General features: G+C 37.9%; 2 protein-coding genes across 3 annotated transcripts in view; both read right to left on the reverse strand.

Moving 5' to 3' along the window:
* LOC117317096 overlaps nucleotides 1–1545 on the reverse strand; it is a 43147-nt gene extending 41602 nt beyond the window's left edge. Inside the window, exon 1 of the mRNA XM_033871886.1 lies at nucleotides 1272–1545. The gene's annotated coding sequence lies outside the window, so the exon portion shown is untranslated. The remainder of the gene's footprint in view (nucleotides 1–1271) is intronic.
* The window catches only part of LOC117317094 (replication factor C subunit 1-like), a 30430-nt gene extending 4147 nt beyond the window's left edge, over nucleotides 1–26283 (reverse strand). For both annotated transcript variants that reach the window (XR_004530094.1, XM_033871883.1), the window contains exons 1-21: nucleotides 26189–26283; nucleotides 24251–24586; nucleotides 23766–23844; nucleotides 22995–23081; nucleotides 21739–21923; nucleotides 21465–21545; nucleotides 21057–21138; nucleotides 19920–20026; nucleotides 17856–18029; nucleotides 17325–17420; nucleotides 15309–15488; nucleotides 14469–14582; nucleotides 13900–14173; nucleotides 11393–11493; nucleotides 10297–10408; nucleotides 9503–9597; nucleotides 8600–8737; nucleotides 5774–5968; nucleotides 2413–2567; nucleotides 1588–1705; nucleotides 363–508 (exon numbers count right to left, since the gene is read on the reverse strand). Coding sequence is in view for 1 of the 2 variants with exons in the window: in XM_033871883.1 (XP_033727774.1) it covers nucleotides 363–508; nucleotides 1588–1705; nucleotides 2413–2567; nucleotides 5774–5968; nucleotides 8600–8737; nucleotides 9503–9597; nucleotides 10297–10408; nucleotides 11393–11493; nucleotides 13900–14173; nucleotides 14469–14582; nucleotides 15309–15488; nucleotides 17325–17420; nucleotides 17856–18029; nucleotides 19920–20026; nucleotides 21057–21138; nucleotides 21465–21545; nucleotides 21739–21923; nucleotides 22995–23081; nucleotides 23766–23844; nucleotides 24251–24586; nucleotides 26189–26191 (2858 nt within the window). In the remaining variant the exon portion in view is untranslated. The remainder of the gene's footprint in view (nucleotides 1–362; nucleotides 509–1587; nucleotides 1706–2412; nucleotides 2568–5773; nucleotides 5969–8599; nucleotides 8738–9502; nucleotides 9598–10296; nucleotides 10409–11392; nucleotides 11494–13899; nucleotides 14174–14468; nucleotides 14583–15308; nucleotides 15489–17324; nucleotides 17421–17855; nucleotides 18030–19919; nucleotides 20027–21056; nucleotides 21139–21464; nucleotides 21546–21738; nucleotides 21924–22994; nucleotides 23082–23765; nucleotides 23845–24250; nucleotides 24587–26188) is intronic.
* Between the last annotated feature and the right edge of the window lie 485 nt (nucleotides 26284–26768).

Raw genomic sequence — 26768 nt, forward strand, 5'->3', positions numbered from 1 at the left:
TTTATCATCTCTGTCCAAACCTAAAGGCCTCATGTGTTTGTCATCCCTGTCCAAACCTACCAAGGTCTCATGTGTTTGTCATCGCTGTCCAAACCTACCAAGGCCTCGTGTGTTTGTCATCCCTGTCCAAACCTAAAGGCCTCATGTGTTTGTCATCCCTGTCCAAACCTACCAAGGTCTCATGTGTTTGTCATCGCTGTCCAAACCTACCAAGGCCTCGTGTGTTTGTCATCCCTGTCCAAACCTACCAAGGTCTTATGTGTTTGTCATCCCTGTCCAAACCTACCAAGGTCTTATGTGTTTGTCATCCCTGTCCAAACCTTCTAAGGCCTCATATATTTGTCATCCTTGTTCAAACTTACCTAAGTCTCATGTGTGTGCGGGTTTCCTGAAGAATCCTCTCTGTTTTACCCCGGGATGAGTTTTGTCCGAGCCACGTTGGGAAAGAGACCATTTGAGGGAAGCTACCCCGCATTAATTCCCCAGGAATCACACTGGAATACATAGCCTGTTAACAAATACATCTAGATGTAGTCTCCCAGCATTCTACCACAGTCTCCCAGCATTATACACAGAAGCTATTTAACAGGATAAATAGTGTTATAAATATGTTATGGGCCTGTTACGAGTTTAAATCAAAGTGCCAAGGCCACTTATAGGTGGTGTGCATATCTGCAATTGAAAACAGGTCATTATGTATGATTTTGACTGTTTTTCTATAATTTCTTTTTCTTTAACAAATGACTTTGAACATATAAAAGCGTGAATTATATAACTTAATCATAAACAAATACTTTGCGGAAGGAGATATTATTGTCTAGAGTGTGAGCGTTTTTTGGAAAAAATTATTCCCAGTCCCATCCTGAACTCCTCAGGATTTATAAAAGAAATAAGCGACACTTTGCTTCCCCCGAGAGTTCCGAATGAATTTGATGGACAGCCCGGTTATATGATAAAGTACGTAAACAGAGTCTGAGTTGGACCTAGAAGGACAGGCCCTAAAAATTTAACAACTACAGTCAAACCTGCCTTAGTGATCACCTGTATTAAGCGACTACTCCTCATATGTGACGGAACTTCCCCTCTAAATATTATTTACTATACTAGTTACCAGAACCTGGATTAAGTGACCACCTGTCATATGTGACCATACTTTCCCCTCTCAATGTTATTTACTATACTAGTTACCAGAACCTGGATTAAGAGACCACCTGTCATATGTGACCATACTTTCCCCTCTCAATATTATTAACTATACTAGTTACCAGAACCTGGATTAAGAGACCACCTGTCAAATGTGACCGTACTTTCCCCTCCCAATGTTATTTACTATACTAGTTACCAGAACCTGGATTAAGTGACCACCTGTCATATGTGACCGTACTTTCCCCTCCCATCATTATATACTACACTAGTTACCAGAACCTGGATTAAGAGACCACCTGTCATGTGTGACCATACTTTCCCCTCCCAATGTTATTTACTATACTAGTTACCTGAACCTGGATTAAGTGACCACCTGTCATATCTAACTTTTCATTGTCTCCCTTGGAAGGTCACACATGACAGGACGACTGTATACCATACCTGAGTTGGGAGGAGGTTCCATGCCATACGTGATCTGATGGCTTTGTCGACTAGATCTCCATCTGTGATGCTGTGGGCTGTACGAGCCAAGAGGGACAGATGTCTTGCTGCATTTCCTCTATATTTCAAGCATAATTGAATCAGTTTTATGCAAATTTAGTTATTTTAACAAAATCCCGACTCCTGCAGCTTTGAATGAGGGAGTAATAGAATATTTCACCCTCTTCGGGGTGAGACAGGGGAATCTCAACCCGAGGGGAAGATTCTTAAGTTCTTGATTATCTTACCCAGAGGGATGAGATTCCCCTGTCACACTTTCATGGGGGTGAATGATTATTTTTCTCTTACCCTATGTGTCTAATACTGACGTTACATCAATGCAAGGAAATGTCGACGTGACATGATTGAATTGTCGACGTGATGTCATTGTGCTATTGTCGTGACGAAATACAATTGTTGAGAACGAGAGAAGAGCACATGTAGCTTGTCTTTTCCCAAGGGTGAGATAAGAAAATCTCAACCCGCTAAAACTGTAGATATCCTTGTCCAGGGTGAGAGAAAAAATAATCTCTTTCCACTGACATTATAGCTATCAATGTAAGCACCTGCTTAGAATATATTCTCAAAAAAGTTGATGAACAATGGACAGAGGGGCGGATTACAACAGGATACAAGTTCAGAAAAGGTGAGTTGGTAAGACAGATAGAATCAATTTGGACAGCTATTTACATTCTACCTTGTAGTGTAGGGGACAATAATAATGTTTTTTCTACAAAAACGACACAGAACTGGGAGAGAAATAGCATCATTATCTTGAAAACCTACCTTGCAGCATACGGCACAACATTTATGTAGTTTTCTTGCACAAACAATGGACTCAAACTGTAATCGTGGAAAAACAGGTCAGATTTGTCAATCAAACTCATGTTTGCAGTTTCATCTCCACCCACAAATACCTTGCGACACACATCGAAGGGTCCCTGAAAATAAACATCTTGCTGATCAAATGAAAACACAACAGTATCAATATCCTGAATAAGGACTATCCCAGTTAACTATCTAAGAAGAGGACTCCAGGTTTGTGAAACAGGGACAACCCATAGAAGTGATTTAATCAAATTGGTAACTTTTAATAAGAGTCACTTTCTCTAGCTCCAATCATGTTTAGAATTTCTCAACTAGTTGGAAAATGAATTTTTTTTAATATTTATTTATTGCATTTTTGCCAGGGAAATATGGAAATTTAGGGGCGATGAGCAGCGAAAATATTAAAAAAAAAATTCATTTTTCACCAGTCAGCGAATATTTGTATTCACCTCATTGAAACTTGCTCATTTTTCCAATCAAAGTGAAGATAGACAAATGGGTTATTTTGCTTATTTCTGAAATATTCAGACCAGTTTTTAACAAAATATTCACTTGACGACAGCTTTTCATGCACATATTCTCTGATAACAGCAGAAAATGCTTAAATTGCATTATCAATACTTTCAAAATGGTGCCGTCAAATTAACATAGAGTAACATCACAAAGAGATGACATCATGGATTATGTTACAGATAACCGCAATTTTTGACACTATTAATTTTTCGATGTTATTAATTTTTTTTTTTTTATCCTAAGAATGCAATAAAAAGAAATTGAATGATTTCCTGTTGAGTATAACATATATTTCACTTGTATGACAGAATATTTTTTTCACTCGTACTTCCCAGTTGTGAAAATATTGATATTCTGTCATACGAGTGAAATATATGTTATATTTAACAGGAAACCATTCAATATCCTCTATATATTTCATGTCTTCCTTTTAACCATGAATCTGTACAAGGTGTATGTATTGGTATAGGACTGTCATCTTCGCTAGCCAAGGCTAATGATTACGTTACACTCCACAAACCCTTGGCAGATATAGTCGTCAGTTCTGGCCCTCTAGCATAGATTCGAAAATTACCAACCTTTACGCATGAAATTTTCGACCAATTGAAACGAGTGATACTGATATACTTCATCGGTGATATTTACAAACACACATGGAAGCTTGTGTCATTTTCATGAGATATGTGATCAATGACATCTATCAATTGATCAAACACTGCAAATGTTTCCCCAAAGATTGTACGTCTCTGTATTTAGGTAAAATGCCATGGCATGTTTACTGAGAAACCAAGCCAGAATGTTAAACACGATTTGATTAGATGCCCTGGGATTCTAGGGTGCGATGGTTTAAACACAATACAACTTAATCAGAAACCTTAGCTTGCGAAGATGAGGACTAGTCAGACCAAATCATTGTAGCTTGGATTAGTGTTAAGTTTGGTGTCTGAAGAAAGGAAGAATTCATGGTCCAGATACTCCAAAAATATGGTTAATGGACAATGCCATATCATAAAACAATCTGCCTTTTTCTACATTTCAATAAGTGATTCAAGTGAATAATGAAAGTTTCTGCTGTTTAACAGTTACACATATTAACAGTTGTAGAATGTGTCTAACTCATCAGTTACACATATTAACAGGTGTGGAATGTGTCTAACTCACCAGTTACACATATTAACAGGTGTGGAATGTGTCTTAACTCACCAGTTACACATATTAACAGGTGTGGAATGTGTCTTAACTCACCAGTTACACATATTAACAGGTGTGGAATGTGTCTTAACTCACCAGTTACACATATTAACAGTTGTGGAATGTGTCTTAACTCACCAGTTACACATATTAACAGGTGTGGAATGTGTCTTAACTCACCAGTTACACATATTAACAGGTGTGGAATGTGTCTTAACTCACCAGTTACACATATTAACAGGTGTGGAATGTGTCTTAACTCACCAGTTACACATATTAACAGTTGTGGAATGTGTCTTAACTCACCAGTTACACATATTAACAGGTGTGGAATGTGTCTAACTCACCATTTACACATATTAACAGGTGTGGAATGTGTCTAAACTCACCAGTTACACATATTAACAGATGTGGAATGTGTCTAACTCACCAGTTACACATATTAACAGGTGTGGAATGTGTCTAACTCACCAGTTACACATATTAACAGGTGTGGAATGTGTCTAACTCACCAGTTACACATATTAACAGTTGTAGAATGTGTCTAACTCACCAGTTACACATATTAACAGTTGTGGAATGTGTCTAACTCACCAGTTACACATATTAACAGGTGTGGAATGTGTCTAACTCATCAGTTACACATATTAACAGGTGTGGAATGTGTCTAACTCACCAGTTACACATATTAACAGGTGTGGAATGTGTCTAACTCACCAGTTACACATATTAACAGGTGTGGAATGTGTCTAACTCACCAGTTACACATATTAACAGTTGTAGAATGTGTCTAACTCACCAGTTACACATATTAACAGTTGTAGAATGTGTCTAACTCACCAGTTACACATATTAACAGGTGTGGAATGTGTCTAACTCACCAGTTACACATATTAACAGGTGTGGAATGTGTCTAACTCACCAGTTACACATATTAACAGTTGTAGAATGTGTCTAAACTCACCAGTTACACATATTAACAGGTGTGTAATGTGTCTTAACTCACACATATTAACAGTTGTAGAATGTGTCTAACTCACCAGTTACACATATTAACAGTTGTGGAATGTGTCTAATTTAACAGTTACACATATTAACAGTTGTAGAATGTGTCTAACTCACCAGTTACACATATTAACAGTTGTAGAATGTGTCTAACTCACCAGTTACACATATTAACAGTTGTAGAATGTGTCTAAACTCACCAGTTACACATATTAACAGTTGTAGAGTGTGTCTAACTCACCAGTTACACATATTAACAGGTGTGGAATGTGTCTAACTCACCAGTTACACATATTAACAGTTGTAGAATGTGTCTAACTCACCAGTTACACATATTAACAGGTGTGGAATGTGTCTAACTCACCAGTTACACATATTAACAGTTGTAGAATGTGTCTAACTCACCAGTTACACATATTAACAGGTGTGGAATGTGTCTAACTCACCAGTTACACATATTAACAGGTGTGGAATGTGTCTAACTCACCAGTTACACATATTAACAGTTGTAGAATGTGTCTAACTCACCAGTTACACATATTAACAGTTTTAGAATGTGTCTAACTCACCAGTTACACATATTAACAGGTGTGGAATGTGTCTAACTCACCAGTTTCATGTCTTTGCGAGCACGATTAGAGTCTTCCTTCGCCTGGTCGTACGTTAGTGACTTGTTGCCGGCTGTCCACATGGACATGTTGTGTATGACCTGACGCACGTCATGATTTGCGGCCAAGATCATCTCGTTAAGTGCAGGTGGTGGAATCTTCAAGCCTTCTTTATAGGCTATCGACATCATAGCTGCCTGGAACAAGTAAAATTATCCTTGATCTTTCTGTTGTGTATGAGGTTTGTGTACTCATTCATTGACCTTTCTGTTGTGTATGAGGTTTGTGTACTCATTCATTGACCTTTCTGTTGTGTATGAGGTTTGTGTACTCATTCATTGACCTTTCTGTAGTGTATGAGGTTTGTGTACTCATTCATTGACCTTTCTGTAGTGTATGAGGTTTGTGTACTCATTCATTGACCTTTCTGTAGTGTATCAGGTTTGTGTACTCATTCATTGACCTTTCTGTTGTGTTTGAGGTTTGTGTACTCATTCATCGACCTTTCTGTTGTGTATGAGGTTTGTGTACTCATTCATTGACCTTTCTGTTGTGTATGAGGTTTGTGTACTCATTCATTGACCTTTCTGTAGTGTATGAGGTTTGTGTACTCATTCATTGACCTTTCTGTAGTGTTTGAGGTTTGTGTACTCATTCATTGACCTTTCTGTTGTGTATGAGGTTTGTGTACTCATTCATTGACCTTTCTGTTGTGTATGAGGTTTGTGTACTCATTCATTGACCTTTCTGTAGTGTATGAGGTTTGTGTACTCATTCATTGACCTTTCTGTTGTGTATGAGGTTTGTGTACTCATTCATTGACCTTTCTGTTGTGTATGAGGTTTGTGTACTCATTCATTGACCTTTCTGTAGTGTATGAGGTTTGTGTACTCATTCATTGACCTTTCTGTAGTGTATGAGGTTTGTGTACTCATTCATTGACCTTTCTGTTGTGTATGAGGTTTGTGTACTCATTCATTGACCTTTCTGTTGTGTATGAGGTTTGTGTACTCATTCATTGACCTTTCTGTAGTGTATGAGGTTTGTGTACTCATTCATTGACCTTTCTGTAGTGTATGAGGTTTGTGTACTCATTCATTGACCTTTCTGTAGTGTATGAGGTTTGTGTACTCATTCATTGACCTTTCTGTAGTGTATGAGGTTTGTGTACTCATTCATTGACCTTTCTGTAGTGTATGAGGTTTGTGTACTCATTCATTGACCTTTCTGTTGTGTATGAGGTTTGTGTACTCATTCATTGACCTTTCTGTAGTGTATGAGGTTTGTGTACTCATTCATTGACCTTTCTGTAGTGTATGAGGTTTGTGTACTCATTCATTGACCTTTCTGTTGTGTATGAGGTTTGTGAACTCATTCATTGACCTTTCTGTTGTGTATGAGGTTTGTGTACTCATTCATTGACCTTTCTGTAGTGTATGAGGTTTGTGTACTCATTCATTGACCTTTCTGTTGTGTTTGAGGTTTTGGTACTCAGACCTTTACCTTTCTGTTGTGTTTGAGGTTTTGGTACTCAGACCTTTACCTTTCTGTTGTGTTTGAGGTTTTGGTACTCAGACCTTTACCTTTCTGTTGTGTTTGAGGTTTTGGCACTCAAATCTTGACCTTTCTGTTGTGTATGAGGTTTGGTACTCAGACCTTTACCTTTCTGTTGTGTTTGAGGTTTTGGCACTCAAATCTTGACCTTTCTGTTGTGTATGAGGTTTGGGTACTCAGACCTTGACCTTTCTGTTGTGTTTGAGGTTTGGGTACTCAGACCTTGACCTTTCTGTTGTGTGTGAGGTTTGGGTACTCAGACCTTGACCTTTCTGTTGTGTATGAGGATGAGGATTGGGTACTCAGACCTTGACCTTTCTGTTGTGTATAAGGTTTGTGTACTCATTCATCGACCTTTCTGTGGTGTATGAGGTTTTGCTACTCAGACCTTGACCTTTCTGTTGTGTATGAGGTTTTGCTACTCAGACCTTGACCTTTCTGTTGTGTATGAGGTTTGGGTACTCAGACCTTGACCTTTCTGTTCTGTGTGAGGTTTGGGTACTCAGACCTTTACCTTTCTGTAGTGTTTGAGGTTTGTGTACTCAAAACCATGACCCTTCAGACATGGGACATATTCAACTGAATCTGATTACTCAAACAGAGGCTTGGTTAAGTTAGTCATGACCTTTTGATTGGGGATAATTTCAACAATTCATGTTTGTTCAGACTGCTTTGTCAAACTAAATTTGAACTTTTAACTTTTTGGTTAAACTAAATTTGATATTTCAAATTAGGGGCTTGTTAAACAAACCTTAACCTCTCAGACTAACCGAGTTAAGTGGTTATAATTTAATTTTGCTTGTAACAAGCATTTTCATTGGCTCAAAAAATTATGTTATCATCTCATAACATAAAAAAAATAAACTGTGACGTCAGCGGAGTAATCGTTGTTCACGGGATATTTGTATTTATCGATGCGTTTTTAAATATCTGGAGCAAAATAAACATGTTAAACTTAATGAAAATGTTTCTTATCGTTGTTAATTAAATTATAAGGGTTAACTGTAATATTTTTTTACGTTATTGAGCAATAACACAAAAAACTGGGGTGTACTCTTTTCATAAACCACTTCACGGTTTATTCAGAGTACACCCCAGTTTTTTGTGTTATTGCTCAATAACGTAAAAAAAATATTACAGTTAACCCTTAATAATTGTAACAGTGACCTTTCAGACTAAGTATAAGCCTTAACTGATCTTAGTGAGGCCAGAGACTGTATTGGTACAATTTAACCAATATTAACTCTCAAGAGTTACTTCTACCATATACTGACCTTAATCTGCTCTACTCGAGGTCTCTGAAAGCGAAGGTCGAAGCAGTAGTTTGAGAGTGTCCTCATCTTCTGATGGTTTCTGTCGTTACACATACAGATGACGGGGATCTTGGTTCCCTTGATGAGACTCACCAGTTCCTTACAACATAATAGAATGTCTAGCAGTAGAATTATAATCAGAACAATACGCATCACCCTTTACAAATATTCGAGGACAAAATGTTTAAAAATTTGATAATATTCATGCAAACGCAATATATGATGAAAACTAGTTAGACAAGAGGCCAAATTGACCTGTATCGTCCCACTTGCTTCTAATGCAATTTTGCTCAGCTGATTACGACATTAATCAAATATAAGAATATTGAGATAATAGGAGTATATAAGAGTATATTGTAAAATCATTACTTAGAGATTCAATGGGCCTCTTGGTTATTGAGAAGTTGTTTGAAAATTTAGGCATAAATGTTGGTCAAGGTCATCTATTTGAACAAACTTGGTAGCCCTTTATCCAGCATTCTTCACGCCCAATATCAAGTCACTATGTCTCTTTAGTTATTGAGAAGATGTTGTTTAAAGGGAAAAGTTGATGTCAGCTAGACAACTTGCTTGACAACCAATACCACACTACAGTATAAGCTAACTTGACCTTTAGGCAAGTGAGCTAAATTGACAGTATTCATGCATAACCCTAAATATATTAGTCAGATGACCTTAAAATTGACAACATCCATGCATATCCCTCAACATATTATGGTCTCCAACACCAACCATACAAAGAGTTTCTTTATTTCTAAAGTGCTCCTGTAGGATGTACACATTTTACTGCAGTAGCCCTGAAGATCAAAATGTATATATTTCTGTCAGAGATCTTCAGGGCTATTCTAGTAAATAAACACTTACCTGTAACCCCCCACGATCTTCATTGCCAGCCATTCCATCTACCTCGTCCATCAACAAACAATGCTTCTTTCCATGTGACTTCGGACGGCCAGGCCCTATTTCCAAACCATGCTCAAATTAAGTTTATTTTATGACACTAGATTAGACAAATACTGTATTATAAGAGAGGTTGGGGAAAAATTATCAGCTGCCTCTCCTTTGAAATTCTCTTTGTTTAATTCTTATTAGATTTAGAAGAAATTCATAAAGGCAAATTGCAAAAAACAAAAATTGAGCAATCAGATTTGAATCCAATCTAGTGCAAAATGAATCCTATATGAAGACAAATCATAAAACCCCGTGGATGGAATTATTTTCACATCATATCCTGTTCATTTATCGGAACCAGTGACCTTGACTTGTTAGTTTGGTTTACTATTTTTTTTTATCATCCTATTAACAGCCATTTAAGGACGTGACAGGTTTGGAGGTGGAGGAAAGCCGGAGTACCCGGAGAAAAACCACCGACCTATGGTCAGTACATGGCAACTGCCCCACGTAGGTTTCGAACTCGCAACCCAGAGGTGGAGGGCTAGTGATAAAGTGTCGGGACACCTTAACCACTCGGCCACCGCGGCCCCTGACTTTTTAGACCTAACTAAAGTTTGATGAAAGGCACCTTTATACTAAAGGAAATCCTAGGGTCTTCTGTTGGAATGTTTCCTTTCACAATGGAACTTCAACTGTGTTATCATTTTCAAAGATGAAAAAATTTGAATTACGGATAAAAACCAAGATTCACTCAAAATACCTACCCATGTAATCTAAAAGTGTCTCATTGCCCAAAGCCTCTGCGACCTCATGTTGTAGACTTTTCTTTGAACGTGTGTCAGACGCATTTAACTCAACAAAGGAGAAGCCAGCTTCCTGTCATTACAGCAAAATCATTAATTTTATAAAACACAGATATATATTCAACTTCACATACATTTTTGAAAACCTTATAGATAATTTTATGATAAATCTTTCTTGAGGTTAAAAGTTATGTCTCTTGTTAGGAATTCTCTAGTTTTGATGCTGTAGGGCGGTCTCAATTATGAACTATTTATTATAGACAGGCTGTTCCATTTAATGTGTTAACATATACAGATAAACAACAACCTATCACTGTCGTACTTCCAAATGGTGATGCATGTATGCAAAAATTAAGTCTACCTGCTGTAGTTGAACCTAAGTAACTGAGTAGTTGAGCCAAAGTTGACTAGACCAGACACACCTGGAAGTCACCTGTACCTACCTTACACACAAGAGTGGCTGTGGTAGTTTTCCCTATCCCCGGGGGACCAGACACACCTGAAAGTCACCTGTACCTACCATACACACAAGGGTGGCTGTGGTAGTCTTCCCTATCCCCGGGGGACTAGACACACCTGTAAGTCACCTGTACCTACCATACACACAAGGGTGGCTGTGGTAGTCTTCCCTATCCCCGGAGGACCAGACACACCTGAAAGTCACCTGTACCTACCTTACACACAAGAGTGGCTGTGGTAGTCTTCCCTATCCCCGGGGGACTAGACACACCTGGACGTCACCTGTACCTACCTTACACACAAGAGTGGCTGTGGTAGTCTTCCCTATCCCCGGGGGACTAGACACACCTGTAAGTCACCTGTACCTACCTTACACACTAGAGTGGCTGTGGTAGTTTTCCCTATCCCCGGGGGACTAGACACACCTGTAAGTCACCTGTACCTACCTTACACACAAGAGTGGCTGTGGTAGTCTTCCCTATCCCGGGGACCAGACACACCTGTAAGTCACCTGTACCTACCTTACACACTAGAGTGGCTGTGGTAGTTTTCCCTATCCCCGGGGGACCAGACACACCTGTAAGTCACCTGTACCTACCTTACACACAAGAGTGGCTGTGGTAGTCTTCCCTATCCCCGGAGGACCAGACAGTAAGGCTGCCTTCGTCCCAGCACCATCATCCTTCCCAAAAAACTTTCCTAGAAAATGAGAGATAACCAACAAAACCACTAAATACAGGACTTAACACTTGTAAGCATAAGCAATATTTGAGCAAAAAATAAGTGTGTACTTTATTGTTTTATCTTGAGAAAAGGGTCACATATAATCTGAAATAAGCTTTTCCTTGTTTCTTGGTCCATAAAACTTTGAACTATCACCTGAAATTTCTTCCAAGTATGTTGTATCCGAACATCATTTATCACACAATGACCAACAAAAAGTTCCCTAACTACCTTCACAAACTTAGAGTAAGAGGATGAAAATAATCTGATTTCATTAAGATTTAGCTACTTCAAAACATCAAGAACAAGAGATCCCAGAGGGATCTTGGCGCCCACCATTGAATGTTCTTCATAGGTTCCATGTCAGATTGATCTTTTCTCTACTTTTCTCTTCTTCTAAGTCTTACTAATCTGTGTAAATTCAGAAGAAACCTCTAGTACTTTTCAAACAAGGGAAACCTATATATAAAAGTTAAGATTAAGGCACCAAAGGGAACCTATATATGGAATTTGAGAAAGATTCCTTCAGTACTTTCTGAGAAATAGCGATAACAAACTTCAATTGTCAAAATCCAAGATGGCTGCCTATCGGCCATGTTGTTTTCCGATTGGTCTCAAAATACAATATGCATAACTAGGCACCTTGGGGAACCTACATATGAAATTTCAGGAAGATCCCTTCATTAGTTTCTTAGAAATAGCAATAACCAGTTTCAATTTTCGAAATCCAAGATGGCTGCCTGTCGGCCATGTTGTTTTCTGATTAGTCTCAAAATACAATATGCATAACCAGGCACCAAGGGGAACCTACATATGAAATTTCAGGAAGATCCCTTCAGTGCTTTCTGAGAATTATCGATAACAAACTTCAATTGTCAAAATCCAAGATGGCTGCCTGTCGACCATGTTGTTTTCTGATTGGTCTCAAAATGCAATATGCATAACTAAGCACCAAGGGGAACCTACCTATGAAATTGGAGAAAGATCCCTTCAGTACTTTCTCAGAAATAGCGATAACAAACTTCAATGGTCAAAATCCAAGATGGCTGCCTATCGGCCATGTTGTTTTCCGATCGGTCCCAAAATGCAATATGCATAACTACGCACCAAGGGGAACCTACATATGAAATTTGAGAAAGATCCCTTCGGTACTTTCTCAGAAATAGTGATAACAAACTTCAATGGTCAAAATCCAAGATGGCTGCCTGTCGGCCATGTTGTTTTCCGATCGGTCCCAAAATGCAATATGCATAACTACGCACCAAGGGGAACCTACATATGAAATTTGAGAAAGATCCCTTCAGTACTTTCTCAGAAATAGCGATAACAAATTTCAATGGTCAAAATCCAAGATGGCTGCCTGTCGGCCATGTTGTTTTCCGATCGGTCCCAAAATGCAATATGCATAACTACGCACCAAGGGGAACCTACATATGAAATTTGAGAAAGATCCCTTCAGTACTTTCTCAGAAATAGCGATAACAAACTTCAATGGTCAAAATCCAAGATGGCTGCCTGTCGGCCATGTTGTTTTCCGATCTGTCCCAAAATGGAATATGCATAACTAGGCACCAAGGGGAACCTACATATGAAATTTGAGAAAGATCCCTTCAGTACTTTCTGAGGATTAGCGATAACAAGAATTGTTTACGGACGGACGGACGGACGGACGGACGGACGGAGGGAGGGACGGACGGACGGACGGACGACGGACCACGGACGCAGGGCGATTTGAATAGCCCACCATCATCAGATGGTGGGCTAAAAATGTGACCAGATGTCCCAACAAGAGAAATGTGACCAGACGTCCCAACAAGGGAAATGTGACCAGACGTCCCAACAAGAGAAATGTGACCAGACGTCCCAACAAGAGAAATGTGACCAGACGTCCCAACAAGAGAAATGTGACCAGATGTCCCAACAAGGGAAATGTGACCAGACATCCTGAACAAGGGAAATGTGACCAGACGTCCCAACAAGAGAAATGTGACCAGACGTCCCAACAAGGGAAATGTGACCAGACGTCCCAACAAGAGAAATGTAACCAGACATCCCAACAAGAGAAATGTGACCAGACGTCCCAACAAGAGAAATGTGACCAGACGTCCCAACAAGAGAAATGTGACCAGACATCTCAAGAGAAATGTGACCAGACATCCCAACAAGAGAAATGTGACCAGACGTCCCAACAAGAGAAATGTGACCAGACGTCCCAACAAGAGAAATGTGACCAGACATCTCAAGAGAAATGTTACCAGACGTCCCAACAAGAGAAATGTGACCAGACGTCCCAACAAGAGAAATGTGACCAGACGTCCCAACAAGAGAAATGTGACCAGACGTCCCAACGAGAGAAATGTGACCAGAGATAATGGAACATACCCTGAGGTTTGACTCCTGCTGCGTCGTTTTTGTGCCAGTTCGTGAGCCAGTGGAGAAGTTTCTTTGCATTACTCTTATCCCCCTGTTGTCCAATTAACTGCTTCAGTCCCACTGGCTTGTACTTATCGACCCACATCAACACAGGCTCATCTTTTCCATCAACTGTCTTCTTGACTGGAGAGCTAGATGACGGACTTGATGTGGAGGTCCTTCTTTCAAACTCGGCAAGTTTACTTACTGATCCTCTCTTTCGAGTTGGTGTTTTCGAATTTTCCTTATGATGAAAAAATGATATACTAAATTAAAATTCTGATGGTTCTGATGACGACTGTCTAACAGTCAAAACATGTATACAACTGCAGGAATAAATTTTTGGAAGAAACACGGTGTTGGACTCACTCTTGCTATACTTAAATTAAAATTCTGTTTGCCAAAATAAAACAGCAGTGAGCATAGGCTCACATAAATATCAGTAAACGGTATACTGTGGGTGGCATTCATAAATACACTATGGTGTGAATATGAACTCGGTGTGATCCTACGAAATAGTCCCAAATACATGATCTTACCTTGATGGCAGATTCCTCGGCCTGTATTTCATATTTAGATTTCTTTCCAGGTTTTGTTCTAATAAGTTCCAGAAGGCCATCTTCATCCAAAATAACAGTACCAAAGCCCCTGGCCTACACACAAATCGATAAAAACAACAAACATTCATGGTCAAATATACAAAATTGTGAGAATCTGGTTTAATTTTGTTTCACCCTTGTTATAACAAGGGAAAACAAGAGGTCCATGGGCCTTAACGGTCCCTGAGTTTTAAAATATTTCAGTTAATTTGACCCTTTTTGCCCCGCTCATCAACCCCAGCCTGGGGGGTCAGTCAGGGCCAACATGACATTGTACATACCATTACACTGTCATCCCATGCTAGTAACTTTAATCTAGTTAGAATGAATTTCAATTGAAATAAAATAAATGACAGTCACAAATATGAAGAGTATTTGATTCTACAGTATTTGAGTCTTGAGAAGAAGTTATTTTTTAAATTTCAGTTAATTTGACCCTTTTTTGCAACTTAAATAGATCTGATACTTTCAAAATTTTCTCGAAATCAACACAAAGTCCTTTGACCTCTGGTTAATTACAGTTAAAATCAATGGAGTCCTGAGTCAATCCTATTAAGGAAAATTGATGTCCTCAGCAGCTCACTGTGAAAGGATAATCTTGTTAATGTGTTTTAAATAGTATTACAGTGGAACCACGTTATCTGGAAGTCAGTTGGGTCACGATATCCGAGTAACCAAGGTAACACTGTGTATTTTATATAGAATCTTTACTTTGATTTAAGCATGGTCTATAAGTTATCAGAGTTTGAGATCAGTTTGATATTACTATCCCTAACCTACCTTCTGGAGTTTACTTTCTCCGCTGTCTCTCCCGGCAACCAGGTAGTTTGTTTTCTTGCTGACTGTGGTGGTCACCTTGCCACCATACTTCTCCACCATACGCTTGAGGTCATCACGGTCAAATGACTCGGCCACACCAGTCAAAACAAATGTTAAACCTTCCAAGCAGTTTTCTGCACCCTAGAAATATAAAAAAAGTTCTAATTGAAATATAACTTACAAATGAACTATAAAAACAAGATAATTCAACGAATTACAGTCCCCCACCGGGTTGTTATCTCGAGATCCAATAGCAATGAGTGTGAATCTCGAGATGCAATAAGGTCATGTATTTTCTTCAATGTATTGAAAGGTGAAGATGTAGTTTACAGAGACCCGCTTCTATACAGGAACCATCCCATTCTCACTAAATACATGTACACTGTAGGTATACTCTATAAATGATCTCTATATAAAGGACACAAGTCTATGAAGGACACCTTTAGTTTTTCTATTGGGTATCCTTTATAGACAGGTTTTACTGCAATAGACATGAAATTGTAATAATAATAACAAGATGTTGTTTGTTATGCTTACATTGAATTCAACAGTACTGTATATTGATTAAATGGTGATCTGAGAAGAACACAGGTTTGTTTGTCACTGGGAATAATTTGGATGAGAAGACCAAGTCAAGAATTCCTCCAAGGCAATGGGTAGGCGTGGTCAGTAGTTGGTGAAGTTTACAAGATTTTTGAAGGCTGTCCATCTTTGCGAAGTCCATGTTGAAATCTCCAACAACAAGAATGTTTGTACACTTATGTAACTTTGCTTGTGTTGTGCATAGCTTGAATAACTGTAATATAGCTGAATTTAAATGGTTATAAGATGTGTTAGGAGGTATATATATGCATCCAAGCAGCAAATTGCCAATGATGATATAAACTGCTTCTATTTGTGCTATGTTGATTTCCAATATGGTTTGGATGGGAATTGCAGAGTAGATGACACAGTTTTGGTACGCGACACACCGCCTTCCCACAGGGAACTATACTACCAAGTATAAAGTTCTAATCCTTAATAGTGTAGGAGATAGAACCTGGACAAATTTTTCTTTCTTTAATGTAGGTCAGAGGTCAAAATATAGGTCACAGTGACCCGGTTTTGGTACGCGACACACCGCCTTCCCACGGGGAACCATACTACCAAGTATTAAGTTCTAGTGCTTTATAGTGTAGGAGATAGAGCCTGGACAAGCTTTTTCTTTAATGTAGGTCAGAGGTCAAAATATAGGTCACAGTGACCCGGTTTTGGTACGCGACACACCGCCTTCCCACAAGGAACCATACTACCAAGTATTAAGTTCTAGTCCTTTATAGTGTAGGAGATAGAGCCCGGACAAACTTTTACTTTAATGTAGGTCAGAGGTCAAAATATAGCAAAATAAAGGTCACAGTGACCCGGTTTTGGTACGCGACACACCGCCTTCCCACAAGGAACCATACTACCAAGTATTAAGTTCTAGTCCTTTATAGTGTAGGAGATAGAGCCCGGACAAACTTTTACTTTAATGTAGGTCAGAGGTCAAAAAATAGCAAAATATAGGTCACATTGACCCGGTTTTTGTACGCGACACACTGCCTTCCCACAGAGAACAATACTACTAAGTATTAAGTTCTAGTGCTTTATAGTGTAGGAGATAGAGCCCGGACAAGCTTTTTCTTTAATGTAGGTCAGAGGTCAAAATATAGGTCACAGTGACCCGGTTTTTGTATGCGACACACCGCCTTCCCACAGGGAACCCACACACTAAGTATGAAATTCCAGTGTCTTATAGTATGGGAGATAGAGCCCGGACAAATAGTGTGCGGAAGGACGGACGGACGGACGGACGGACGGACAGACGGACAGACGGACGGACACAACGCAAACCTATAGTCCCCCCCGGATTCCGGTGGGGGACTAATAAGTGTAAAGCTTGGCAAATTGTTCAAATGTCGAATAGGATACAATGATTATTTTTCATTAGCAACTTACCTCTGGCATTTCCTTAGCACCCAATGACCTTGGTCCTTCCCTTGTTAGATACGACCGATAAGATGTTCTACTCGCCAAGTCTGGTACATCTGGGGACTGAAACCATAACAACCATAACCGAGGTATTTAGGAAGAGTTGTGTGGCCTGCTTTGAATAAATGAAACATGTGGGTGGTCTATGTATTAACCTGTACCATACTTTTAACAATCTTGATACAAGTGACACAAATGTGACCAAGTCACTGACAGATGGAGGACTGTTGAACAGCCCTGTGCTCTATCTCTAAATCATCATGCCTCCAATGTTGGCAAATCCATATTGACAATTTAATCACGGTTGTCGGCCCGGGTGGAAGTGTGCCAGGGATCTTATACTGGGAGGAAACTGGAGAACCCAGGAAACCTATGTGGTCGGGCAGGGGATCCTACCTAGGTAAAGGGCAAGTGTGTTATTATTGTGCCATTCAACCATCGACAGCTTCTACCATAGATTTAGTACTACCTTATAAAAACGATTGTTTATAAACCTACTGTTTTGGTACTCCCAGACTTTGGAGGGCTTGTATTCGGTGGTTTCCCTGGAGAGACTTTAGGGGTATAAGCTTTCTCACTCTTAAATGGTGATAACTTCTTAGGACTAGCATCCTTGTGAGGTGAAGTCAACTTCTTGGGAGACACCATAACAGGACTGGCTTTCTTTGAAATCTGAAACATTAAAAAAAAAATACTAGAAAATGTCTGCAAGACATCAATACAAAAAAAAACGAACAGAAAATGTCTGTAAGACATCAATGCCTCTGCTGCCACTTGACACCCCGAAACACAGTTTGGTGAGGATCGCATCAGCAGTTACTGAGATTTAATAGCTAATTGCATCGGGACAGGAATGGACGGACATGGGTTACAATATATGCCCCCCTCCCCATTTCATGGGGTTGGCATAATTAAAATTCATATCAACACATAAATTGATACATTGCAATCAAACCAATCAAACTTTTTTAAATGATTAAAATATGAATTTGTTCTAATCTGAAGTTGTACCATCTGAAATTATGTATCCATGGTTACTATTTCAGTAAAACATCTATCCCAGCCCTGGACTAGGCTTTTCCAAGGTACGACCTAGATAATTAAATCATTTTTGTTAGTAGGTTCATGTAGTTCTCTAAATCATGAGCTTTTTATCCAATTCAAAGCAACAAATGGTGCAGCCTGTAATTTCCAGTCAGAATAGTTTTCCCTGCCTATATTCTTATTTTCCTCTTTCAACAAATGCGAGAATATGTTAAAGATTTAAATGTAGAATGTAATTTTAAAACTATTGTATTCCGAAATCAACAAAAAAATACCTTGACCTCAATATAGACATCTTTAAGTATGTCCATACTTTCATAAATCTGGAGAAAGATTTTAATCACAGTTTAGCCATTTCATGGCAGGGGCCAAAAAAAAAGAAAAAAAGAAAAAGAAAGATGTCAGTACATTTGTCACACAGCTAAAACTATGTATAACATTCAAACCACCAAACAACCAACTAAAAAAAGTCTAAGAGTTTTAACTAACTTTCAGTTTTTCATTGGACTTATTGAGGTTCTTACACATGTGGCTATATAATATGGAGTTTAGGAATGAGTTTAATAATTTGATACGGCTAATGAGCTAAATTTCATGTGACACAAGCCACGAGTGTTAAGATTCTGCTGATAACATAACTCTTATTTATCACAATTATAGTGAAACTCTCAAATCAATCTTAATATCAGGCAAATATAAACTTGGATGCTTTGTTTTCTCTACATGGACATTCATGAACAGTCAGGGTCTCCTTTCAATAGTTGGTGACTACCTCACTGAATGAACATACGTGAGGCCCATGGCATTCCCTCAAGAGAAATTTGGGTAAAGTGTCCTGCCTAAGGACACAATCGTGACAGCACAAATCAGCACTTATCTCAGCTTCCCGAGAAACACTAACAGAAACCAGTAGGAAGTGCCAAATCATGCACCTTGCATATTCACCTAAGATTACGCAGCAGATGCTCAAACCCACTGAGTTGTCGCTACCCAAGATTTTATGTGACATCATATATTTATTGTGATATCATAAATTATTCATGACATTGCAATGATGAAATTGTGACATTCATGGCAGAGCCATATTACATATTAGAAGAGCAGGCCAGTTATGTTAGTAACCAAATTTGATTATTATCATTAAACAGCAAACAGCAGCGACCTTGTACAGCTGGGGGCCGCGGTGGCCGAGTGGTTAAGGTGTCCCGACACATTAACACTAGCCCTCCACCTCTGGGTTGCGAGTTCGAAACCTACGTGGGGCAGTTGCCAGGTACTGACCGTAGGCCGGTGGTTTTTCTCCGGGTACTCCGGCTTTCCTCCACCTCCAAAACCTGGCACGTCCTTAAATGACCCTGGCTGTTAATAGGACGTTAAACAAAAACAAACCAAACCAAACCAAACCAAACCTTGTACGGCTGGATAGAGAAGTATAGACAATCAATGTAGAACATCAAACCAAACTTTTGTCTGTGATGGAGATGTCAGATAAATACTCGATTTTAATGGCTTTACTACCTGTTTCGGTTCCGGTGTCTCTGGCACTAGGATATTCCTTTCTTCCTTTACTCTGGATGATTCCTTATGTTCTTTTGCTTTAGCTGCCAACTTGCTCGACAATTTTCCTGAAAATCAAATGTATCAATTGCAATGAATTAAAAACCCACCACTGACTATATATTGATGTAATACCTGTTCTGTACTGTTTAAATATTTGGAACTTATAATTAATTTAATTTTCAGCTCAGAATAACAATCTTAAAAATCCTTGAATAATCAATTGCTTTCTTCAAATTAAAAATAGTCAATTTGGATGCTACTGAAAGTTCCCGAGTAAAGCCATTTAATTTTTTTCAAAAGACTTTTTACATTCATATAAGATGTAGCCATATATTGCACGGCTCAAAGTGGCCCCTATTTTAGTGGCCATGACACCTTAAATTCAACATTGGCGACCAGTTATTAACCTATAAGGCGCCTGCATGGCCACTAACAAATTGTGCAAATTTGCGATTTGGTTAATCTTTCAAAGGTTGCAGTCAACGCTAAAATGATGTTCACAATCGAAAAAGTTACCGAGATCTTATACTGATCTATCTAAAGAAATAAAAGTTTTTTTTTCAAACTTACGACAACTAGGCCAGGCAATTAACTTTTCCAATTGGCGCCTAGTTTTATGCTGTGGTAGCCAAATAGGCCACCTGGTAAAAATATCTAATTTTAGCCCTGATGCCATATATTGACCAGTAGAAATTCATAGCTTGATATTAAACAAGCCAATTCATAGAATTTATATTCCCCACTTTCCCCCCTTTTGAGAGAGGGTAATCTGATATATTTGTTGCCGTTATTGCACGGAAACATCCAAAAATAACATTTTTCGTTAATCAAGGGGCCATCACTCAGCCAAATAATGTCCGCAAAAAGTGGCCATCGAACTTGGCTGAGCCATTTAGGCATTTAATGTTGTTTCAGATGGACAAACCCAAATCAATATCTCCCCCTTTCAGTGAAAGTGGGGGATAAAAAAGATCTTCTGTGAAATCCCAAGGGTAAGGTTTCTGATAGGTTATCTCCCCTTCCCACTTAGAATATTGTACATGAACACAACCCCTGGAATTTTGAGGACAACAAAAGATCTGATATGACACACACCAGATGGACTTGGGGTACTGGTGGAGATACTGGTTGAGGTACTGGCGCACTTGTTTGGAGACGTCTCACTTGATAACCGCGGCTGAAATATTGCATATCCAAGTAAGACACAAATATCAAGTACTAACATTTTTTTGTTTTCTGTATAACGTTTACAGATGTTTATAACATCTTATAATTATCATAAAATGTTTTTCAAGTTACAGAAAGCCTTCAAAGTGTTCCTGATAAAAAGACATAATTGAATAAACCCAATTCTAAATTCCATAGATTCCACTTAATGAAGATCCTTACTCACAGTAAACAACACAAATGTTACTTAAATTCAAACTCCAAAATTTGAGCATACAAATGAAGATAATTACACATAAATATTTGTAATTTGTGTGTACAAATAGCGGATCTCACCTTTTTGCTCTTTTGGACATTGTCCAATTGTGCAAGAGTTTTCTCAAAATCATCATCGTCATGAGCCTCGTCATCTTCATCCTGATGTTACAAATCACAGATGAATCAAATGTCAACCATGCCTAATTCTCTGACATCTTTAAGCTGAGGGATTTCCTGTTGTTCTAAAATGACCTGACCACATATAAGATCATTCAACCATATCTAACTCATATTTGAAATTATCGTAATGTATCTAAAATCATTGTCTGAAATCACACTGCTTTTCACTTACTATTTTGCGTTTGGAGGCCAAAGTTTTTCTGTCGGATCGCTGTACAGAACTGCTCCCAAAGAAGTCAGATACATTCACTGGAGTTTTTGTCTCAGACTTTTTGGTTTCAGTCTTGGATTTGACTTTCTGCGGACTTGGCGTCTTCACAAAGGAATCCAAGGTTGACTTCTTCGCTGGTTCCTCATCTGAAATCAATATGACAGGTGCTTATCATGGTAATATCCCAGGGGGCAATACACAGTTTTTACTCAAAGTTGAGGGCAAGATAGTTTCAGGAAAATGAAATAGCATATTTTTTAGAGTTTTTACATTAATACAAGAGAAGGCTTATTACCAAGCCTGGCCTAATTGGCAGATAGACAGTAGTTACCCTGGTAACAGATAATCACACCAAATTAACTTTGAAATAATCGGTGTAACTAGATTTTGTTATGCATTCAACCCTCTGTAGTATAATTTATATACATATTCCTTTCTTGATTATTTATAACAAAAGGGATCCAAGATTCATTTTGAGATTTTCATGTTGCAAATACCAGATCATTAATCTATGTTTCCCTTCTAAATTAAGGTTATTGGGAAATTTCTGTGTCCAAATGTTAAACAGCTATGTTTATGTGAATTTATCAAGTAATTTCCTGTACTTCTTGCTTTTAAACAATTCAATAAGAAAATAATATCTCAAACTGGACTTAACCAATCTCTATTGGTAAGAGTGTCCATGTAGAGTTCAGAGTTCCATATAAGCATGGTTCATAGATATTTTTCATACCAAAATTCATTCTCAATTTTCCAGGTGCATATTTGTCCAAACTTGCAGTTAATTGGGATCATTTTTTATCTTAAGCGTGAACAAAAGAACATTAGCATTAACCTTTTATTACTCATTATCTTAACCAGAACCAGTCCCAGAACTCGATGTGGAATTCCATTTGGCCAACAAAATTAAACACTTGGTTCTGAGGCCTATTTTTTTCAAAAGAGATTCAGCAGGGAGGCACATTTTTATCGTTTTCAATGAAAATTGTTTTTAATTGCTTAGAATCAACATATATCTTGTAAATCAGTCATTGGTTAATAAGAATTGCATTTTTTTATAGTAAGTATGAATTTCCAAGCACTTGTAAGCTAATTCCATCACTTTTCTAGCACTGACCCTAAATTGCAGCACTTTTCTAGCACTGACCCTATATTCCATCACTTTTCTAGTCGTTTAATATCCCTTCTATGTTGTTTTCACATGTCTACACACTAACCTGAATCATCCATAAACATAATGCCAGTCTTTTTTTTGTCATTCTGGCTCTTAGACGTTTTCCTTGGAATAGGTTCTTCATCTGAATCTGTAAATGACAATAAAGACAACAATGTCAACTTTCAATATTAAAACCTCACTACCCTTGGGATAACTGAGAAACATTAATCACGATCCCGCTGAATGAAAGTGTGACCGAGTGGTTTTGATGGAATACAGTCGAGGGAACCATGGTAGGACCCTCTTCTCCAGTTCCATCTTTTATTCAGATTCAGAAATCCGTATCACTACTAATTATAAATAAGCTGTGTATCACTTAACTTCAACCTTCTAACATGAATGTCAGATTTCTCTGTCAGACTTATCTTCACGAGACAGTGCCTCAGATTGGCAGTGTGTATGCCCTATTCCCACATCATCTTTAGAATTGAAGCATGTTTTGGCATGCCAGAGGGTCACCCTGACGCATCAAGAATCTAACACCTTAAAATCTAAAACCTACACTTGAGCAACCAGAAATTTGTTTGACTCTACTATCTTACATACTGATCAGTAACATGTAAATATTCATTAATTTCACAGGTAAAGGGAGTCTGTAACTGTAGCAATTTTGGACAACAAAGTTCGATAAACTCTAATGTCGAGTACGACAATTCCTAAAGAAAGCAAAACACGATCTGAAAGTATCAAAAATATTTCCCAATTCACCCATTTTCTTCACAAAATGAGGTAAAAAGGCCCAATCCCAAACCGATAAGAAAACCATGCTTACCTGATTCAATAATGTGTGCCTTTTTGCCGGTTTTCCTGTGACCAGAAACTGTGTCCTCTTTTTCCTCCTCACTGCTCACCTTCATGAGAAAACAAAAGTCCTATTTTTTTGTCACACTTTGTTTTATAATGGACATGTTTTCTTAATTCTTATCCAAACTAATGATTCACAGCAGGATGGATGTAATTTCATAGCTTATTATTTACAAAACGTAAATGATTTTTGTAAGCTACAGGTAAATCAAAGTACAATAATACAACTTAAAAGATATTTATATAAAAGAGAAAACAAACAATACAATCTTAAAACAAATATCTACATTCATAAAAAAACTTTTTTTTATCTTGAATAAAGTTATGACCTAAAGGTCCTTTAATATTACAGTATATTATATTTTCACTATATCTACATTATGTAATCAAAATATAGTATTGTGTGATTCCAAATTTAGTTCAAATGCCAATATCATTAATGAAATATGTCACCTGACGCTTCCTTCTTGTCTTTGAGCTATGCTCAGATTCTTTCTGTTTTTCAGGTTTTTTCACATTTCCATTTACATCCTCATCGTCACTGTCTAAGACGATCACCTTCTTTGCCTTTCCTTTGCTTCCTTTGCTCAGATCATGCCCCTTTGTTTCTTTACTCTTTTTATCACTCCCTTTTCCTTTCTCTGCGGACTTGCTCACGTCTTTTCCATTTCTTTTAGAACTTTTATCCAATTTTCCCTTCACATTCAACTTTGGAGGTTCTGGCTTGTCTTTGTTGCTTGCATTATTAGTTTTCTTCACACTGCCACTTGTAAAAAAGCTACGAATATCCTAGAAAAAAAATACATGTACAATCCATAAGATTCATTTAAAACATGTATCTACTTTTATATATATGCATGCACTGTATAAAATTGGTTTTTTTTCAACAACTTGCTAATTGAGGTATCTGAAGACAAAACCTGGATATCTATTTTAGCAAAAATTATCCAAGTTGCGACATTGTACTGGTGTCGCAGAAAAGCATTCAGCACTCTAGATCTTCTGCTGTAAAACTAGTCAAGAGTGTCCAATGCTTTTCTGCTACAACAGTAACTACACATTTTATACAATCAATTAATATCCATTACTATTCCTCTAAGGAGTTCTGAATATTTGTTCACTTCTCCTCAAGGCAAATCACAGCATATGAAAATATACACTGGTCCATCTTCCAAGACCTTATAGACATATTTTGATGATACAATATATATATTCATTAATGTTTAGCTTAATTTTGAATTTAAAACTGAGAAAATGCTTTCGAAGTGTTGATGGCTCTAAACTACTGAAATAAATCCTATATATTTTGATTACACAGTCACTAGTCCATGCACCCTTCAGGAATAATCTGAGCTTCTGAACAAATTTATAAACAGAGAAGACTTTCGACAAGGTATATACCAAAGAATTACCAACCGAAGACTATGGTAAAAAGCCTTTAGCGCAACCTTTCAATCTAATTCTTAAGTAATGATAAGTAATGATAAGTAATGATAAGTAATGAAAGTATTCAAACATTCAACATTGAACAATTCAAACAGATATAACCTCAATCACAGGGATTTGTTACCTACACGACATCGATCATGATCACTATAAGAGACAGGTGGCATGTCTCCTATATTATACCATCTGTAACAAACTCCTTTCCCTCAAATTAATCCAATTATTAAAGCTATTCCATCAGTTAAAAGGTTCAACACGGCGATAAACTTTCGACAGGCTCTATCGCAGTCAACACATGCACCTAATGTCAAATAATATTTTACGTTTGGGGTGGGGGGTTAGTATTAAGAACGCTCTAGAGGTTCAACACGGCGATAAATTTCGACAGGCTCTGTCGCAGTCAAGCACACCTAGCGTCAAATAATATTTTACATTTGTGTGTGTGTGTGGGGGGGGGGGGGGGGGGGGGGGTAGTATTAAGAACGCTTTAAACGTTTGTAGACTTATATATTACTCATGATCAGTCCACATGGATATATCTAAGTATTATATTATAACCTTTTATCCTGAAACAAGACTTTATACAGGTATTTCAGGCTATTTTTATAATTTGCAACGTTACATGCTCAGTCTCTACACAAGGTGGGAAACTGGCGGCTGCTTTAAGATATTTATATCTGAGGCAGCAAGGGCTGAAGTTTGGTATGGTGAAGTATGGAAAAGATGACTAGGCCTAGTGTAGATTAACAGGAGGCATAGATTCTATGTATTTTTTGCAATGACAACACTTTTCGTTCGTACAATAACGTTACAGGAGAGTCGGATGGTCCAGGAACTCGGTCGACAGCAGCAGCAGTGTCAAACTCTATTTTAACCCCAAACTACAACCTTCAAAGAACCATAAATTATTAATAAAAGGTTGAGGTAACCAATAAATCCACACACCATGGCGATACACTGATGACATGTCCACAGTTAGTTGCAACTTCTTGGTGTTTACATTCACTTCGTCCCTTTCGCGCCAAATACCACAACACGCATGTGTGTGACCTTTATTTTGACCCCAGGGAGAAACCATTTACAGTTAGTCTTACACAAGTCAGAAAACAATGTAGTACAACGCATACATGTTGGTTATTCTAGGAATGGAAACCGTATTATATGATCCTGTAATGAAGATTTTGATGACTGAGTTTACTAATAAGAGTTATTAACGTATGAACATTTTTGTCCAAATATGTTCAATAATGTTAATATGGTAGTTATATTTAACATTTAATCCCATTTCCTCTTAAGGTAAAATATGCTTCAAATTTATTTCACTTAAGTGAAATACTTTTTACCTTAAGGTTAAAAGACTTTATTTTGCATTATGAAAAAGAATTTCACTTAAGGTGAATAAATTATTTGCATTATGTTTACTATTTGTGAATCATACAGTCGCAAATGGCGATTTTTGTATTCAGCCTCAAAAAGTAAAGTTGTTGTATTTTCAAATAAAAGAACCATAACCATTAACTGTACT

Source organism: Pecten maximus, chromosome 18, assembly GCF_902652985.1.
Source record: "Pecten maximus chromosome 18, xPecMax1.1, whole genome shotgun sequence".
Lineage (NCBI taxonomy): Eukaryota > Metazoa > Mollusca > Bivalvia > Pectinida > Pectinidae > Pecten > Pecten maximus.